The 15,853-nt window shown below is 46.3% G+C and overlaps 1 protein-coding gene across 2 annotated transcripts; it reads left to right on the top strand.

Moving 5' to 3' along the window:
* Window positions 1-314: 314 nt before the first annotated feature.
* LOC135397525 (uncharacterized) lies at window positions 315-11,504 on the top strand. Of its 2 annotated transcripts, none has more exons than XM_064629124.1 (7): window positions 315-428; window positions 494-528; window positions 576-728; window positions 2,296-2,471; window positions 2,527-2,623; window positions 8,712-10,862; window positions 11,297-11,504. In XM_064629124.1, the coding sequence occupies exons 1-7, from the start codon at window positions 351-353 to the stop codon at window positions 11,433-11,435; spliced, it is 2,829 nt and encodes a 942-aa protein (XP_064485194.1). In that variant the 5' UTR covers window positions 315-350; the 3' UTR covers window positions 11,436-11,504. The 2 variants fall into 2 exon arrangements, with proteins under 2 accessions (XP_064485194.1, XP_064485195.1); XM_064629125.1 differs by having other exon boundaries at window positions 318-428; window positions 2,340-2,471.
* The last annotated feature ends 4,349 nt before the right edge of the window (window positions 11,505-15,853 follow it).

Raw genomic sequence — 15,853 nt, forward strand, 5'->3', positions numbered from 1 at the left:
AACGCACTATGCCGTTATTCACTCAAGCGGATCTCCATAAGCCCCTACAAAAGAATTGGAGCTGCAGCCACCCTCAGACGCTTTCAGACATATAGAAGTCGGCCCAGGACGCACATTCCCCCACCGATGTGTCCATTCACCAGCATCCCCATCCAGCTCGTACTACTACTGGCTCAATTAATATCGCCAACACGAGAAATGCATCTCCTTTCAAGCCCATGTTTACTTACGATGCAAAATACATTTCATTATTTGTGTCACGGCCTGGATCCAATTTTTCGAGACTTATTGAAACGGTCGCTCTGTGTGGCTTTCATCGTAGAAGACGAAAAAGATGCTCGTGACTCTTGATGCTCGACCATGAAAGATTTCGTAAGAGCACTGGCTTTACTGGTAGTCATGTGTACTGGACAGGTCCCAGAGTTGAGGTAAGTGACAGAAATTTTATAACAAGACTGGACTCGTGTTGTTGCATGAAATGGATTTTTGACAGGAAGACCACCGAAGGAGGTCCAACTCAGGAAGGAAGTGAGTTTCTGCCTGGTGTCTGCGTTGAATAACTGCTGTTCCTGCAGGGAATGGAAGCACGAACATGAGCTTTGGGAGCTCCTGCTCTCGAGACCAAGATTGCCCAGCCACCTTAGCTTGCGCCAGGAACGAGTGCGAATGTGCTCACCAAACTCCCGTTCTCATCCACGGATTAGAAGGATCTTCAAAATGCGTCAAAGGTAGGAATAAACCCTGTTAAGGAACTGCATCAATGATTGGAAGCCCGTTTACAATAAATCAGGGGTCTCAAACTCAAACTGAGCCGCGGACCGCAGATAGTGAACATGCACAAAAACTGCCCCTGACATGGGGGACCGCGTGGCTGAGTGGCGTAGCGGCAACTTTCTCAACTGTCTTTAATATGACCCCAGACGATATATGGATGTCGTCGGCCACGATCCTGACGTCAGACATCATGCAGGGAAACGATTTACTGTCTACATATTTGTACAACTCGGGAGCGCCGATTTCGTCAAACTTTTGTCGCAATGTGGAATTGCAATGGATATCTATTAGTTCCATTCGGAGCTCGGGCTTAACGTCTTCTGGAAGAACTGAAAAGGGCCAACAGTTTAAATATCGCCTCGAGAATCTCAAAGTCACGAAACCTTGACATGAACTCACGCCTCAGCCCCGACACTGCCGACGAGTATGTGCGAAGCGTTTCCTCGTTCTTGCAGTCAACGGCCTTTAGACAAGGAAAGTGGAAGAGACCCTTCGAGCTGTTTCTCCCAAAGTTCCAACTTTCTCACAAAACCTTCGACGCTGTCGTACATATGTGTGATCAAGCCAGCTTTCCCCTGCAGGCCCATATTCAGAATGTTCAGGTGGTTAGTTATGTCGACGAGAAACGCCAGGTCATGCAACCATTCGGGGTCGGCCATTTCAGGGCATTCTTTCCCCTTGTTGTGAAGAAATTCCTTGATTTCATCTCGAAGATCGAAGAAACGTTCAAGTACTTTCTCCCTGCTGAGCCATCTGACCTCTGTATGATAAGGCAGGTCTCTGTACGTGGTAACCAAGTTTTGAAGGAAATCGGCAAGCAGACGATGATTCAAGCCTCTCGACCGAATAATGTTAACGGTCTTGACGGCAAGGTCCATGACGTGCCTAAACTTAACTACGCGGCAGCACAATGCCTCTTGATGTAGGATACAGTGAATTGCTGAAAGGTTCGTGGGCACGCCTTCCTCTGCAAGCGTTTCTTTAAGGCGGGCTACCAGACCTAGATTGCGACCAACCATTATTGAAGGAGCTCCATCAGTCGCTACTGACGCGAGGTTCTCCCACCTGCTGCTTCGATACTACCTTTTACCGCGCTCCACAGGCCACTCCCCGTCGTTGTCCCTTTCAGAGGAAGCAGATCAAACAGTTCCTCGTTTATGTCCAAGTCGTGCGTGACACCGCCGATGAACACCACGCACTGAGCAACATCATTTATGTCCGTGCATTCGTCAAGTGCTAAGGAATATGCGCAAAAAATCTTGGAAATATCGCGCAGCGGCATTTCAAAATCTTCGCCCGGGCCCGGCCCGGCCCGGCTCGCGGTGCTAGCGTATTTTGTCGGCCCGGGTCGGGCCCGGGCCCGTGCAGGGCTCTAAGTGGGTCTGTGAATGTTATCCAAGAACTAAAACGCTTTCCGCAGGCCCACGGTTGCGTCTACTAGATTCTTCTCTCTCTCCCTCTTTCGTTGCTGTTGGAGACCCCTACTTTAGAGTGTGTGCATATTGATCACTTTTTGGACAGACGGTTTTTATTCGGCCAAATCAACTTAAGAAACGTGATAACAGCGAGATCCATGAACGAGGTGTGCTCGGATGACTTGGAATGCAGCTTCAACAAATCAAACCTGATTTGCATCAGTTCCATTTGCTTATGTCCAGCGCCCTACGTCCTCACAGAGAAGAACTTATGCAAAGCTCGTGAGTATTTTCTAGTAGGAAACTTGTTCGTGTACGAGCACCAACCTATTTGCAGAACGGCCGTCCAAAGGTGGCATTATGTTTAGCCTTGTACCTACGGTAGTTCTCGTCTTCACCTTACTGGTCCTGGGCGCCTCCTACACTTATCAGAGGTGATGTATGCATTGGTGAGATATTCGCCGACGCTTTCCTTCTGTCACCATAGGTACTGCCCGTTCATTTGGTGTTTCTCAATAAGTCACTTACCTTAGATGCATATTATTGTTTTGTGTGTTAGCGCCGCGAAGCAACTGTGGCTATGAGCGGCATACAGACGTGGAGTGTGGGACCTCCTGGCGGCATATTTGAAGCCAAACAAAATGTCGTGGACTGCTCGTAAAAAGTGTTCTGCTCTAACATGACGCCGCGCATACGTTCGTAATCTTGTATGTAAGTGTCTTCCACATCCGCCTCCTGACCTCAACGAGGGCTTCGGGAACTAGGAGTTTCGTTCTGACGACGGGCAGTGGCTACGCACGTACCCGACTCGAAAACTTGCTGGAATACAGGCGCTTCCCAAACAACGACCCCCGAAGTCTGCCCAGAGTGCGTACTAACCCGCCGACTGCAGGGGGCGTGAGGAGGGGTCTCGGGCAGGAAGTGGGAAGCATTACCTTGACCTTGAGGAACCAAGTAGACAGCTCACAAACCAGCTAATGAAACTTTATTTACGAACCAAAATCAGGTTGGGATAAGGAGGTCACAGAGTGTGGGGGAAAGGTCAGGATTGGCTTACACAAAGGCTTTGTGAGGCGGTTGCAAAAGCTTCGGGAATGTATTTTGTTTTACTACATAGAGGCATTCGGTTCTCGGGAACGTGGGAGTACAATCAATGCATACAATGCAATGTAAATAAAGTTTCATTGAAAAAACGGCTAGGAAGCAAGCGAGCTGGTGAAGATGATGCATAATGTAAAACCCCAAGACTAGGGAACACGAAAGGACAGACACAAACACCAAGTGTGAGCTGTGTTTGTGTCTGTCCTTTCGTGTTCCCTAGCCTCGGGGTTTTACATTATGCAAAGTTTCATTAGCTGGTTTTTGAGCCTCCTGTTTACATCGTTCCTCAAGTTGAAGGTGATGCTTCCCACTTGAACATTACAGCAGCTCGCTTGTGTCCTTTTCCTTTCGTCAGGACTCTTCCCCGGGGTCCGTCATTTCTCTTGTCGGCCCTGCTTGTAGGCATTCATATAGGCCAATCACGAAAAAGAGAAAGAAAGAAAACCCAAAAAGTGCACCCGACACTAGGGGACATATTCTAATCAACCAAGGAAGTTTTTTATGCAGAGGTGTGCCCCCAAAATGCCAAGGCTCCTGGAGATTTCAGCTGCGTAAATATTTCCTTTATTTGATTAGAATATGGCCCCTTATCTTCTTGGGTGCACATTATCTTTCTTTCCTCTGTTTTTGTGATTGGCTTATCTGAATGCCCACCCAAGCAGCAAAATGCACTGAAAGTCGAGTGCAATAGGGGTGGACGGGTAGATGAAAGGCCTTGAACAGATTCATGAAACTACTCAAGCAGCAAAATGTACTTAAAGTCGGGTGCAATAGGGGTGGACGGGTAGGTGGAAGGCCTTGAACAAACTCGTGAAACTAAGGAACATCGATAAGACACATACCGTCCACCCCTATTGCGCTCGACTTTCAGTACATTGTGCTGCTTGGGAAGTGTCGTTTGGTTTGATACTAAACTTGAGTCGCGAGTGGACCGTTGATGTGGCGTCTTGTCTTTGTTCTTCATGTTTTGACAGCTCTGTTAGCGTGGATCTATACCGTCTATACCAGCTTTCCACGCTCATCCACTGTTTATCCCCTACGCGCATTCAACGCTCAACGTTTCTTCCCCGATGATCACACAAAAAAAAAAGAAAAAAAAGAGAAAAAGAAAGAAGAGAAGCGGCTTCGATAGCTTCGGCCGCAGAGCGCGGGTCGTGGAGAGTCCGAGACAACATAAATGCACTTGCTGTAGCGATATCCAGGTACTACCATACCGTGCCTTCGTGCAACGGTAGATGTCAATAGGTTTCGCACCCTGGGCGGAAACGGATGACTGTTCGTTGCTCATCCAGGGCATGCATGTGCTATAGCATACAAGTGTCACACGCAAACACAAAAGCAGAAGATCTGCACTACCACCCGTAGCAAGGTCGAGTTGGGAGTTTTGTTTTAAAGGAGCGACGATGTTCATGTTCCAACATTCCGTGTTAGCGGCGTGAAGCAACTGTGGCGGACAAATGGACAGCAGGAAGTAGGAATCCTGGACTGGAGACTGAAATGAATCCCCAACGGAGGAAAGAATAAGTTCTCCCGTCGCCATTTGTCACGGGCAGTCAACCTCCTTGCACGACATCGCATAACATTGCTGTTGGAAATACTTGCGCCGTGTTGCGCAAGACTCGCTCCACGACCATCGAACCCCTCGTTTGCACGATGTTCAATATTAATAGAGGAAATATGAATAGAGGAGGAGATGATGAACACGGGGCTCACCTAAAGTCCCTGGATGCTCCTAATCTAGTGACTTTAGGCTCATGGTCGCGCCAACGCCCTCCTTCGCTACGTGGTCAGAATTCGTCTGCTACTGCGAATTCAACAACTCGAGATTGCAGCTAGCCTGGAACCTGTAGACAAAAAGTGCAACAGGCTTGCCAGAAAATCAGCCATTTAGTACACGGGGACGTTCAGTCGGTGGTTCGTCTGAATGGCTACGACCGCTGAAAGCTCGTTCGTGACTGGCTACCGCCGTTGCAAACACGATCCTGATTGGCTGACTCTTTGTTACGTCACGTCGACGAGTAACAGGCTTTCTCTATCTATAGTTGGCGTTGGTCGCGCACTCTTTTCTATAGTGTTGACGGCCGTACTCGTTTTTGTGTCTTTCTCGTGCCGAAACCCGGAATCGAACCAGGGACCTGCACGTAGCAAATGGCGGCGCCCAGCGTCCGTGAGTTTCCATTGGTTTAGCGCGCATGTGTAAGAGCTCCCACATTTATCTGCGGCGGGGGAAATTCAGGATTCTTTCTTCCATGTTCCCGGCACTCGAAGGAATATCAATGACAGAATGGCGTAAATGCGGGCTAGCTGGTGGATAAATTCCATGATAGGCAAGCCTGAGCGATGGGCAGGACACGTAAACAGACACAAACACGAAGGCTCAAATTGAAAAGCTTTGAGCCTTCGTGTTTGTGTCTGTTTACGTGTCCTGCCCATCGCTCAGGCTTGCCTATCATGGAAGCAATATCAACTCCGACGTCGCAACCAGACGTGTAACGTATATGTACGTTCAGTGCAGGATTTAGGGGAGTGCAGACGGGGCACTTGCCCCGGGGCCCCCACCAGTAAAGGTCTTGTCCAAGGGAAATCTGTTTTGCATGCCTGAAACGCATCCCTGAAACGGAAACTTGAAAATCTGTCCTCCGTCCACGCATATCGACCCCGAATAACAAATTGGATAGACATGAATAGAATATTGATTTCACTTGTCTACGAAATGTTCAAAATATGACAAAACCTGACTGCTGAAAAATCTCGGACTATTGTGCCACACGGCCCCTGTCCTTTAGAAACAAAACGATGTCATTTATAGACATATAATACACGAGGGAGCCCCAATAGCACAGTGCCCCGGGGCCCCCACCACCGGTAAACCAGTCTAGAGGAGCTCCAGTGTTGTCGACGTACCGTAACACACTTTGGGTGTTGTTGCATTGTATATTCCGTTCTTCAGTCAGATCTGAAAATTGCAGGGATATTGTACAAGTAATATTCACACGGTACAAGAACTTGGAAACAGCAAATGAACGGTGCATGCGATGCTGACGAATGTCAGGCCGGTTAGAACCGTCGGACGGTCATGGCGTCCAAATCGGCGCTCTTCTGCGAGTGAAGTCTCATGTCTTGGAAGACCCATTTTGGCTGCAAACAATGCGAAGAACAGATAAACCATTACCTTGGCATCAAAGTTAATAATTTTCAAATCTATCGCCAGTACACTGTATAAGAAACTCTGTTGCTGGCAGATGTGCCGTAACCTATATGCTGCACTAACCGCTTCATTTCGTTCCCATTTGTCAACATATCTTCTTTGCTAATGTGTTTTTACTACAAGATTCACTTCTGTATTCATATTTTTTGCATTAATAACTTATTATGTACGGTGTTTAACTTTTTGTGGCTCTCTTTTATTTTCAATTATTATTTTTCCTTTTCTCGTAACTTCAGGTTTGCGTCATGTTTGTGCGAAAATTTTCAAATTACTTTGTCAATTTAATTTGCGGGCTTTACATAAGGGTATGTAAAGCCCGCAATGGCATTTAAGGTGAAATAAATGAAATGAATGAATGAAATGAAAATCCGTTTGGAGTGCACTCTGCACGGTTCCGGACTGGGCTTTTGCAGTTTCTTATCCATTTAATGTGCGTGCCATTCTTTTCGCATATAGGAGCTGTGCAGTGTCCAAACGATTTTTTTTTTGTTTTTGCAATAACTAGATTACGGCACATATGCCGGCAACTGAGATAGCAGTCACTTTTGAGTAATATTACGGATTTTTTTACAGTGTATGTGTCAAGCCATATGCTCATTGAAGCCCTCGAGCCACTCAAACCACAGTTGCCCGCTCTGATTAATTTTCAGCTAAGTAATCGCGCCGTGTGCCGAAAAATCTCCCGTCTGTGACTTTTTCACAAAAACACGAGAGGCGTCTCAAAAGTTCCAGCAAGAGCCTTTGAACGCAATCCCTGCAGACACTTTGCCCACATCAATGAGAATGTGCACACAGGTCTCATGGCTTCTCAGGTCTTCGTACCCGCAATGAATTCGCAATGAATTGGGTCATACACCAAAATCCGACGGGGTGGTTTTGCGCCTGCGGGTATTGCGGGTAAACCCGCGTAATCCGCGGAGGCAGTGCGGCTCCACCCGCACCTTAACCGCAACCCGCGATGACACGGAAATGTGTACCCGCGAACAAGAAACTTGCGCGGGTATCCGCGGGTATACTCGCACCGCACTTATCTTTAATCATCAGACGGACGGCCTGATCTCCTCACGTTGGCAGTTCCCCGACTGTCTCCCTAGCTCACGCAGTGCCGACCTACGTGACGGGTCACATGATCTGCGCTGCCAGGGGGATTGCCCTCGTCATCAAGTACACTTCTCGTTTCCTCGTTCATTTAATACACTGTAAGAAGAAGAAAAAAAGGAGCAATTTCAGCTCTTTTGGGGATTAAATGCGTTGCCAAAAAAATGTGTCGCTTTATGGAGTAAATGCACGGAACTAAATGAATGTCACAAAGTGGGGACTGCGTTTCCGGTTCTGCCCTATAAGTGTCCCAGGTACATAATTCGTGTGCATGAATGAAAATACTTTGAATTAAACCGTCAACCGCGATATGTCGAGTGATATAAAATCTTGCGACACGCACAATCTCGCAAGAAAGAACCTCTAACTATTTTTTCCTCTGTGTGGGTGGAACATTGTAGCTAAGTTATATAGCCTTATTTCATGAAATTCACGAACAGCACGTATTTACGTAGACTGTTGCATTCAGGAGACCATTTGCGAAGTTCAGTGACTATTTGCAGTTCTGGGGAGTAAATTTCGTGGTCAGGGGACTAACATGGCGAGTAATTGCAATCTAGGGGACTAGAAGCTGCAATTACTCCCCCTTAGAGTGTACATGCTCTTTGAAAGAATGGAGGACGTTCAAAAGGTGTGTAGAAATGAGACTGTATGTCGAACCCGCGCTCGTTGTTGCAGGAACACATTTTAAATTATGGGGGCTCGTATAGAAAACACATTTGACCGGCTGTGGGAGGAGGGACATGTAGTCACAGGTTGAGCACGAAAGTTTTGCACAAAGTGGGCACAAATTTGTCTTTTGTGGAAAAAATATGCTCAGCAAGTGAGCAAGTAAGTACCAACCACGAAACATCCAGTAGAGCGATATTCGTAATCACGACCTTCGTTCCTTCGAATGCGAAGCAAGCACGCGATTCTTGGGAGGACTTCTTGGGACAGTGATTCCAGTCCATTCTCTTCCCCTCACGTCTCACTCCGCCAAAAAAAAAAAAAAAAACCCGCTGCTCACGCTCGAGACGACCCACTGTCACGTGGGATTCCGCTGACTGAGTTGAGCTCCCATTGTTACTAAATAGCGATCACAGTTCATTCAACCTAGGAACTCAATTTTTCAGGATCGTACGGTGTCGGGAGGAAAAAGACACAGAAATCTGCTCTGATATAGACAGAACATCTGCAGCAACACCGGTACAGCAGTCCTGCCGCACCGCCAGTGTCCCTCTGTTGGCCAGTACCATTGGAAGCAACCGTCCTGCACGTTACATTTTACGCTCCGAATGCAGAGAAACACCGACAGGAAAGAACTTGACCAACGCTGAGAAGGCCCCATCTTTCAAGAATACTGTGGATCATAGAAATGCACTTTTCAAAGTTGTTTCAAGATGTAAAACTCCGACAGTATGCGTAATCCATAGTGGCCAAGGGACGTCCGAAGGATCTACTGGAGGAACGATTCAACCAGGCAGAGAGGACGAAATACTCAACTCCTTTAGTGGGGATGAAGCTTTTACACTGGAACCCAGCGAAGATTCTTTCATGCGTGAAGCGAGAAAATGCATCGAGAAGTTGAGCAAGCGGCGGCCGAGTTCTGAAATGACATGCCTCGATGAACATCATAAGATTCCGACTGATAGTCGGTCGCCTTCGCTTGCGGCAGTGCATTCCGCACAACGTTTTAGTAGAAGCAGACAGAAAGTGTATTTCTGTAGTACACAATCCAACATGGAGCCGGACGCTGTTGAAGGAAGCCAAGATGCAAAGCGATCTGTTGGTTCATCATCGGGAGACGTCTCACCGCGAGAATACCATAAATCGCTCGAGTTCACCAGACCAGATGCGGAAAAGACAAGCCAGTCAGAAACTAACCAACTGGTTTCTAAGAGTCAAGTTGAGGAACTGAAAAGGAAGTTTGAGCGCGTTAAGTCATTAGCGTCACGAGGGAGGCACATGCAGGACATGGCGGAACGACTTTCACTTCTTGAAGAAGAAATCAAGAGCCTAACTATCGCCAATACTCATGATGAAGAGGTTACCGAAATGATCGGCACTACGCTACCGAATTACAGTTGTGAAAATAAAGAAACAGGGCAACCCTGTAGCAGGGAAAGCCATAGAAAGACATTCACTGAGGACCTCCTGACCACACAACAGAAAGGATTGCATGAAAATAATTTGGCAACTTGGTTCAGCGCAGTACTAGCGACGAATGCTACAACAAGCGTTACGCCATCAAGTGCAACAATGCAGTCACCAGGAAATAAGTTCCTCACGAGCTCAGTGGAGGAGTTGAACATTCTGGACAACCCATTCTGTGATCCAAATGAACCATTTACTCCTTCGCTGTCGACGTCGCTTTCGTTCATGTCTACCGAATCCTCACTTACCGAAGTGGCACCTACCTTTGACATCGGGTCCCTCTCTCTCCCTTTATTTGAGCGTTTGGCAACAGGGGATAACCGACGGGAGTTTGGGATCGATGCAATTGCAAAGCCGATCGGAGTGAGCGATGCCAACACTCAGACGCGTCTCATGACGAGCAGTGGTGGACGAGTGACACGCCAGCGCTCCGATGTCCTTCGGCTTGTGGCAATGGGCAATCAGCACTATCTTCGAGAACGCAGGTCTCGGAGTCCCACTCGCTTGCATTACGTTGCTAAGCATACTACTAGTCAAACTGTTGTGGGAGGCCTCCTCGCCATAGAGGAAGTTGACGAGGGCTCCTCTAGAAATGTGAGCGTTGCGGAGGCTTTCCAGCATAATGAAACGGAATTTTTTCTGGCCAAGAGAGATACTCATCATGAAGAATCCAATGAACCCGCAAACCCGCCCGAACAGCGTAAAGTGACTGGCCTTATTGAAAATTGCAAGATTCCTGAAAAGGAACCAGACAATGTGGGTATAGTATCGGGCTCCACTTGTCAAGAAAGCAATGAAACCCCATCACCCCCTTCTGTCCTGCTAGCATTAAAAAGTTCCTCAGAGTCTACCGCGGCAAAGCGTCATTATATCTCGTGCAGTCCACCTGTGGCTGGACATTGCTTTGAGTCCATATATAACGCTATCTTGCAATCCCAAAGTACTAGAACCACTGACCAGAACGCCACAAATCAATCTGAAAGCATAGTCAGTGGGCGAGGACCAGTCACGCCGACGGGTCTCGACCGTCAAGAAATATGCCACCCTATTGAAGAACCGTTTCTTCGCCAAAATTTAGTTACACCAGAAGAAGACATGGACAAGCCTCAAGGAATGAAACACTCAAAAAGGTATGTCTTGCTGAGAGCTGTACAATGTGAATGTTACCGTGTGGCAGGTGTACAGTCGCAGATGTAATACACAGAGTGCTTGCTTTTATTCGAGACGGCTAGATGTAATCGCTGAGAGCAGTACATGGGTTATACGGCAGATATTTTGTACAAGACAGTACCAGATGCCTAAAGGCAGTCATCATTATCAAAATGAAGTTCTGACATTCCTCACCTTCACTTGGTTTCAGCTGAATTCCATGGCAAACTTTGCACTCCTTCAATGACATATTCGCAATCTGCCCGAAAACCAAAAACGAAAAATTTGACGAATTAATTTTAAGTAATTAGTCATCTGGTACTGTCTTGCACGAAATGCACACCGTATAATCTACCAGAGTTTCTGGAAACGTCGGAGGCCACTTAGCAGTGCCATGCTCGCTTGTCCTTTCCAGGGATACCCACCGCCTGGATGGTCCTTCAATTTCTGATGACGCTAGGAGCCCCATACCTTTCATGGAGGAGTCTCCATTATTTTATTCTTTCGAAGAAACCGATTCCGAGTGCTCATTCCTGCCAGTGGACCGCAGTTGATCACCCTTTGATGTGGATAATAAACTATAGTGTCATCAGTGGAGAAAACTCAGAAACGGAACAGTTCTTTTGAAGTTCCATTAGAGATCCCAGAAAGAGAGCAAAAGCACTGGCAGTGTGCAGGCACGTACCAAAGGCGTCGCCAAGTGTCTTCCGCTGATTGATGTCGCTCAACATGTGCTACATCCAGAGCCCCCAAAACAAGAATTTTCCCAGCACCCTACTAATGCTCCCCCCCTCCAAACAAAAATACGTGAAAAAAAAAAAAAAGCCCAAAACGCAGTGGGTGTAGTTCTGTATCTGTGTCAAATTTGCATACATCTTAAACAGGGTCACATACCGAACCTAACACTATATACTGGTCTAGAACTTGTGTACATGCATTGGTGTATCACCCTATGTAGCAACAGGAGAAACGCACCTTTGCTAGGCCTAACGGATAGGGCACCGTGCGCTATAGGGACTGTGCGACAAACTGGTGGCGCCGCGATGCGGCCTCCGGAGAAAGTACCTTGCTTGATAGCCGCCGGGTAGCCAGCTTTGTTTACATGTGAAGTGCGGGTATCTTTTTTTGCCACAGCATCGCTAACTGTGCCAGCACCTAAAAGAACTCTTCATTAGGGACCAGATGCTTCATTTCTCGTGATTTCTACGCTTCCAATACCACCGAGGTCACTAGACTCGCAGCGAATAGCGTTTGTGACGCGCGTTCGGCCATTGCATGAGGTGTGCACAACATGAGCGAATATATTATATTTCTTTTGTTCTAGTTTCAATGAAACTGAATGAGGATCTGCAAAATAATCACTGATTTACAGTTGCCACTTTCGTGACGGTGAAACGCCGCTGGATACTGTATCACCGTCAAATGCACCGACCAAACGGCAACCTATTTCGAGATAATGATTGAGGTGTTTCATCGCCAGTGCCCAGAGCCGATATTGCTCTCGGTATGACGAGTCTCACAGTGAGAACAGAAGTTCTATGTTGTCCAAAAGGTTTAGTATTTACTCAGAGACAATTTCAAAGCTGTCGTCCCGCAAGCTTACGGCGGTAGCCGACGTAAAAACTCATATACTTTCTTCTTTGAGGATCTCTTTAGAGTTATTGTATCTGAAGATACTGGAAAAACTGCAGTACAAGTTCAGGCAATAAGTTGTGACCCCACATGTTTATTTGTGTGGATAAAACGGACGCACCATGTAAATTTCAGTGACGAAGCTATGTGTGTGCAAAGACGACGAAAGGAATACAAGACTCAGTCAAAAACATGATATTACAAATGGCTGGAGTCAGAGGAATACACGTATATAACCTTCGCTAGCAAGCCATTTTGTGAGGAGTCAAATAACCATCCTCTCGACGTATCACTTACAGGTGTTTTGACCGGGCAGACGCGAGTGGCTGTTCTCCTTCCGTACTGTTAGATGCATTATAAATACGGTGGTTGCTTCTGTGCAGTTTGTCTCCATTCTCTTCGTTCGCGCCCCAGAAAGGTTCCACATTATTTGCACTTCGAAAATTAGCCCTTCTAAATACGGAGGTCGCCACGCAAGCTACGGTTCCCACTTGAGAATGCATAGAACGGGTGGCGTGGTATCACGTCGGATGCGTCCAAGACCGCCACAGGCGGCGCTGTCGCGACGGAGCAGCGCGCCCCCTGTAGGTGTCGCACGGTCCCTATAGTGTTTTCTTTCGATGGCAGCGCCCCCTCGTGGGGAAACGCGGCGTCAATCAGTGTTGTGCCAGTTTTGCCGTTCGAAAGGAGCGATTCATTTGAAGATGCCTGCATGGAGAGTCAAAAGAGAAGAAAAAAACGGAAGCCAGTTCTTTTGTGGTAGACTGCCACAACAGCCAAGTCAGTGTAAAATAGAGGCAACTTGCCGTAAAGCATTCGTCCTTCCTGCAGTATGTGGTGTGGTCGTCGACAATGGACAGCGCCTGTATGGCGGTCAAGTATAAGAAAGCTCTTTCACGGCTTTCATCCAACCATTTCATCCAACTTCCTGCTCAGCGTGTTGCTTCTAACTTAGCACTCATTTCGTGTAGTCAGTATCTTGACCCATGACCCGTTGATGCAGACTTATAGCACAGCAGCTTACGTGAAACAATTACGAAGTACAACGTGCTTGGAGAAAGATGAATGAATATGATGGAGCTTGGCTAAAATTAAATGCACTATGTGTCAGACTCCAGTATTTTTATCTCTTTTATTCGGATATTATTATTGTTATTACAATGCCAGCGAATGCCGGATTTTGGAAACCTGGACTCCCTTCAATGTACAGCTTGCCTGCTAATACTGGGGAATATGGGAATATTTCTCCTCCCCGAGCTGCGTTTCGCAACATCATTTCATTTGGGTATATTCGGTCCTTATGATCTTATTATACGTTGCCAAATCTTGCTGAACCTGGTTTCCAAGTGATGTGACATTTTTTTTTCTCCTTCCCATTTAACCTTCAAAAAATGTGTGTTTGTCGTAACAGCTATTATCTGTTTTGTCTATTTTTTGTTTGATGTCTATGCTAAGGCCCCGTTCTTGGGCACTCGTAAAACACTGTTACTATGATATTTCTGTCCGGGAACAAACTGACTGAGTGATTGACTGACTTTTTATTATGACCTGTTCCAAAAGCAGGCACAAATGGTTACTGAAAGTTCATGCCCCTACCTTGAGCTATACTACAAAAAATATTGCAACTGCACAATGAGAACACTTGGGTTAATGATCCCTACTGTCTTATTCGGGTCGACAGCACATAATAGCTCCACGCAGCTAAAAACGAAGCAGCATCACGGGTTGCACCACTCCCTTATAATACGCCGTTCGTTAGAACATCTACGTATACTCCTTCCTTCAGTGCAGAGCATCTCCCCGCCAGTTTTACGGCGAATGCTAAGTGAAGGAAACGGTATCTTAAGAATACAATTGGTCTGAAAGATTCACTTCAGAAGTTCAAAAGGCATCACGAAAACAACGCCTGGAGAAGCGTGCCAAGGCCCCTTTCTGCAGTAAATGCACGGGAGTAAATGAATGTCACAGAGTGGAGACTGCATTTCACGCTCTGTTCTAAGAGTCCCAGGTACATAATTCCTATGTGAATGAAAATACTTTGAATAAAAGCTTCAACCGTTATATGTCGAGCGTATAAAATCTTGCAAAGTTCCATAGCCTTATCCCATCAAGGGCACGAAGAGCACATATTTACGTAGAATGTTGCATTCAGGAGAAGATTTGCGAAACTCAATGACTATTTGCAGTCCTGGGGAGTAAATTTCGAGGTTAGGGGACTAAAACGGGTAGTAATTGCAATCTAGGGAACTAGAAACTGCAATTACTCCACATTTGACTCCTTTTTTCCTTGGAGTGCAGAAACGTATTGTTGAATGAGCTTCAATAATCACTTAGACAAGTTGAGTTGTTTCCAATAACGGAATATATTTATGGAAATAAATGCGCCGCTATATATGGCACGAAATATGACAAATAAAGTGACAACATATAAGAGTTGAATGATAGCATTTGTCCTCGTACAACTGGTGTCGGGAACCTTCGCAGTGCCACATTTGTTTGTTTGTTTGTCTGTTTATTTTTACTACAACCGTAGCGAAGAAGCTACAGGCTAAAGGTACCCTTTTGTCGATTTTTTCCCAGAGGCCGCAGAACATATTTGAAACCATTTCAAAGTAAGTCAAAATTAACCTGCACAATTATTAAGCGGTCGAACAAGCTGAAAATTCCTTTAATTACTACTTTTTAAGCGTAATGTACTGAAAGCTGGATAATTTTCCATTGCGGGAAATGCGGCCGCTTTTGCCTAGCTGAGGAATTCGTTTGCCGTGCCACGCCCTCTGCCAATTAAGCCGTCTTGGACAACCTCATGCCCCTAACCAACAACAACTCCGAAGCATTGGAATTTTTGTCGCGCACTTGGTCTGCGGGTTCCCGACCCCTGGCCTAGAGTCTTTGGGGGGTGAACAGCCTCTTGAGTAAACATGGCGGCAGTGATGAGAAATACTTCAAGTACCAAGTACTCAAGCAGTACTTTAAGTACATTTCTGAGTACTTGTACTTTACTTTAAGTAATTTCAATTCGTGTAAATTGTACTGTACTTAAAGTACTGAAGTACCCAAACTTGGACTCCAGAAAAAATCACGAAAAAGTATAAAAAATGCACCCTAACAAAGCGCTAAAATGACAACGAGGAAACGACAACACACAGATAGCCTCCTATCTGTGTGTTTTCGTTTTCTTGCCATCATCTTAGCGCTTTTAGTGGGATGCAGCACCAACAGTCTCAGCCTGACAATTTATACAAAATGCTTTTTTGTGCTTTTAAAGAGCATATTTTTTGAAGAAAGTCCATCGTTGAGAGGCTTGAAATGTTGAAGAAGTACCAATGCTTCTATATAT

The sequence above is a fragment of the Ornithodoros turicata genome, chromosome 6, assembly GCF_037126465.1.
Source record: "Ornithodoros turicata isolate Travis chromosome 6, ASM3712646v1, whole genome shotgun sequence".
NCBI classification, from domain to species: Eukaryota; Metazoa; Arthropoda; class Arachnida; order Ixodida; family Argasidae; genus Ornithodoros; species Ornithodoros turicata.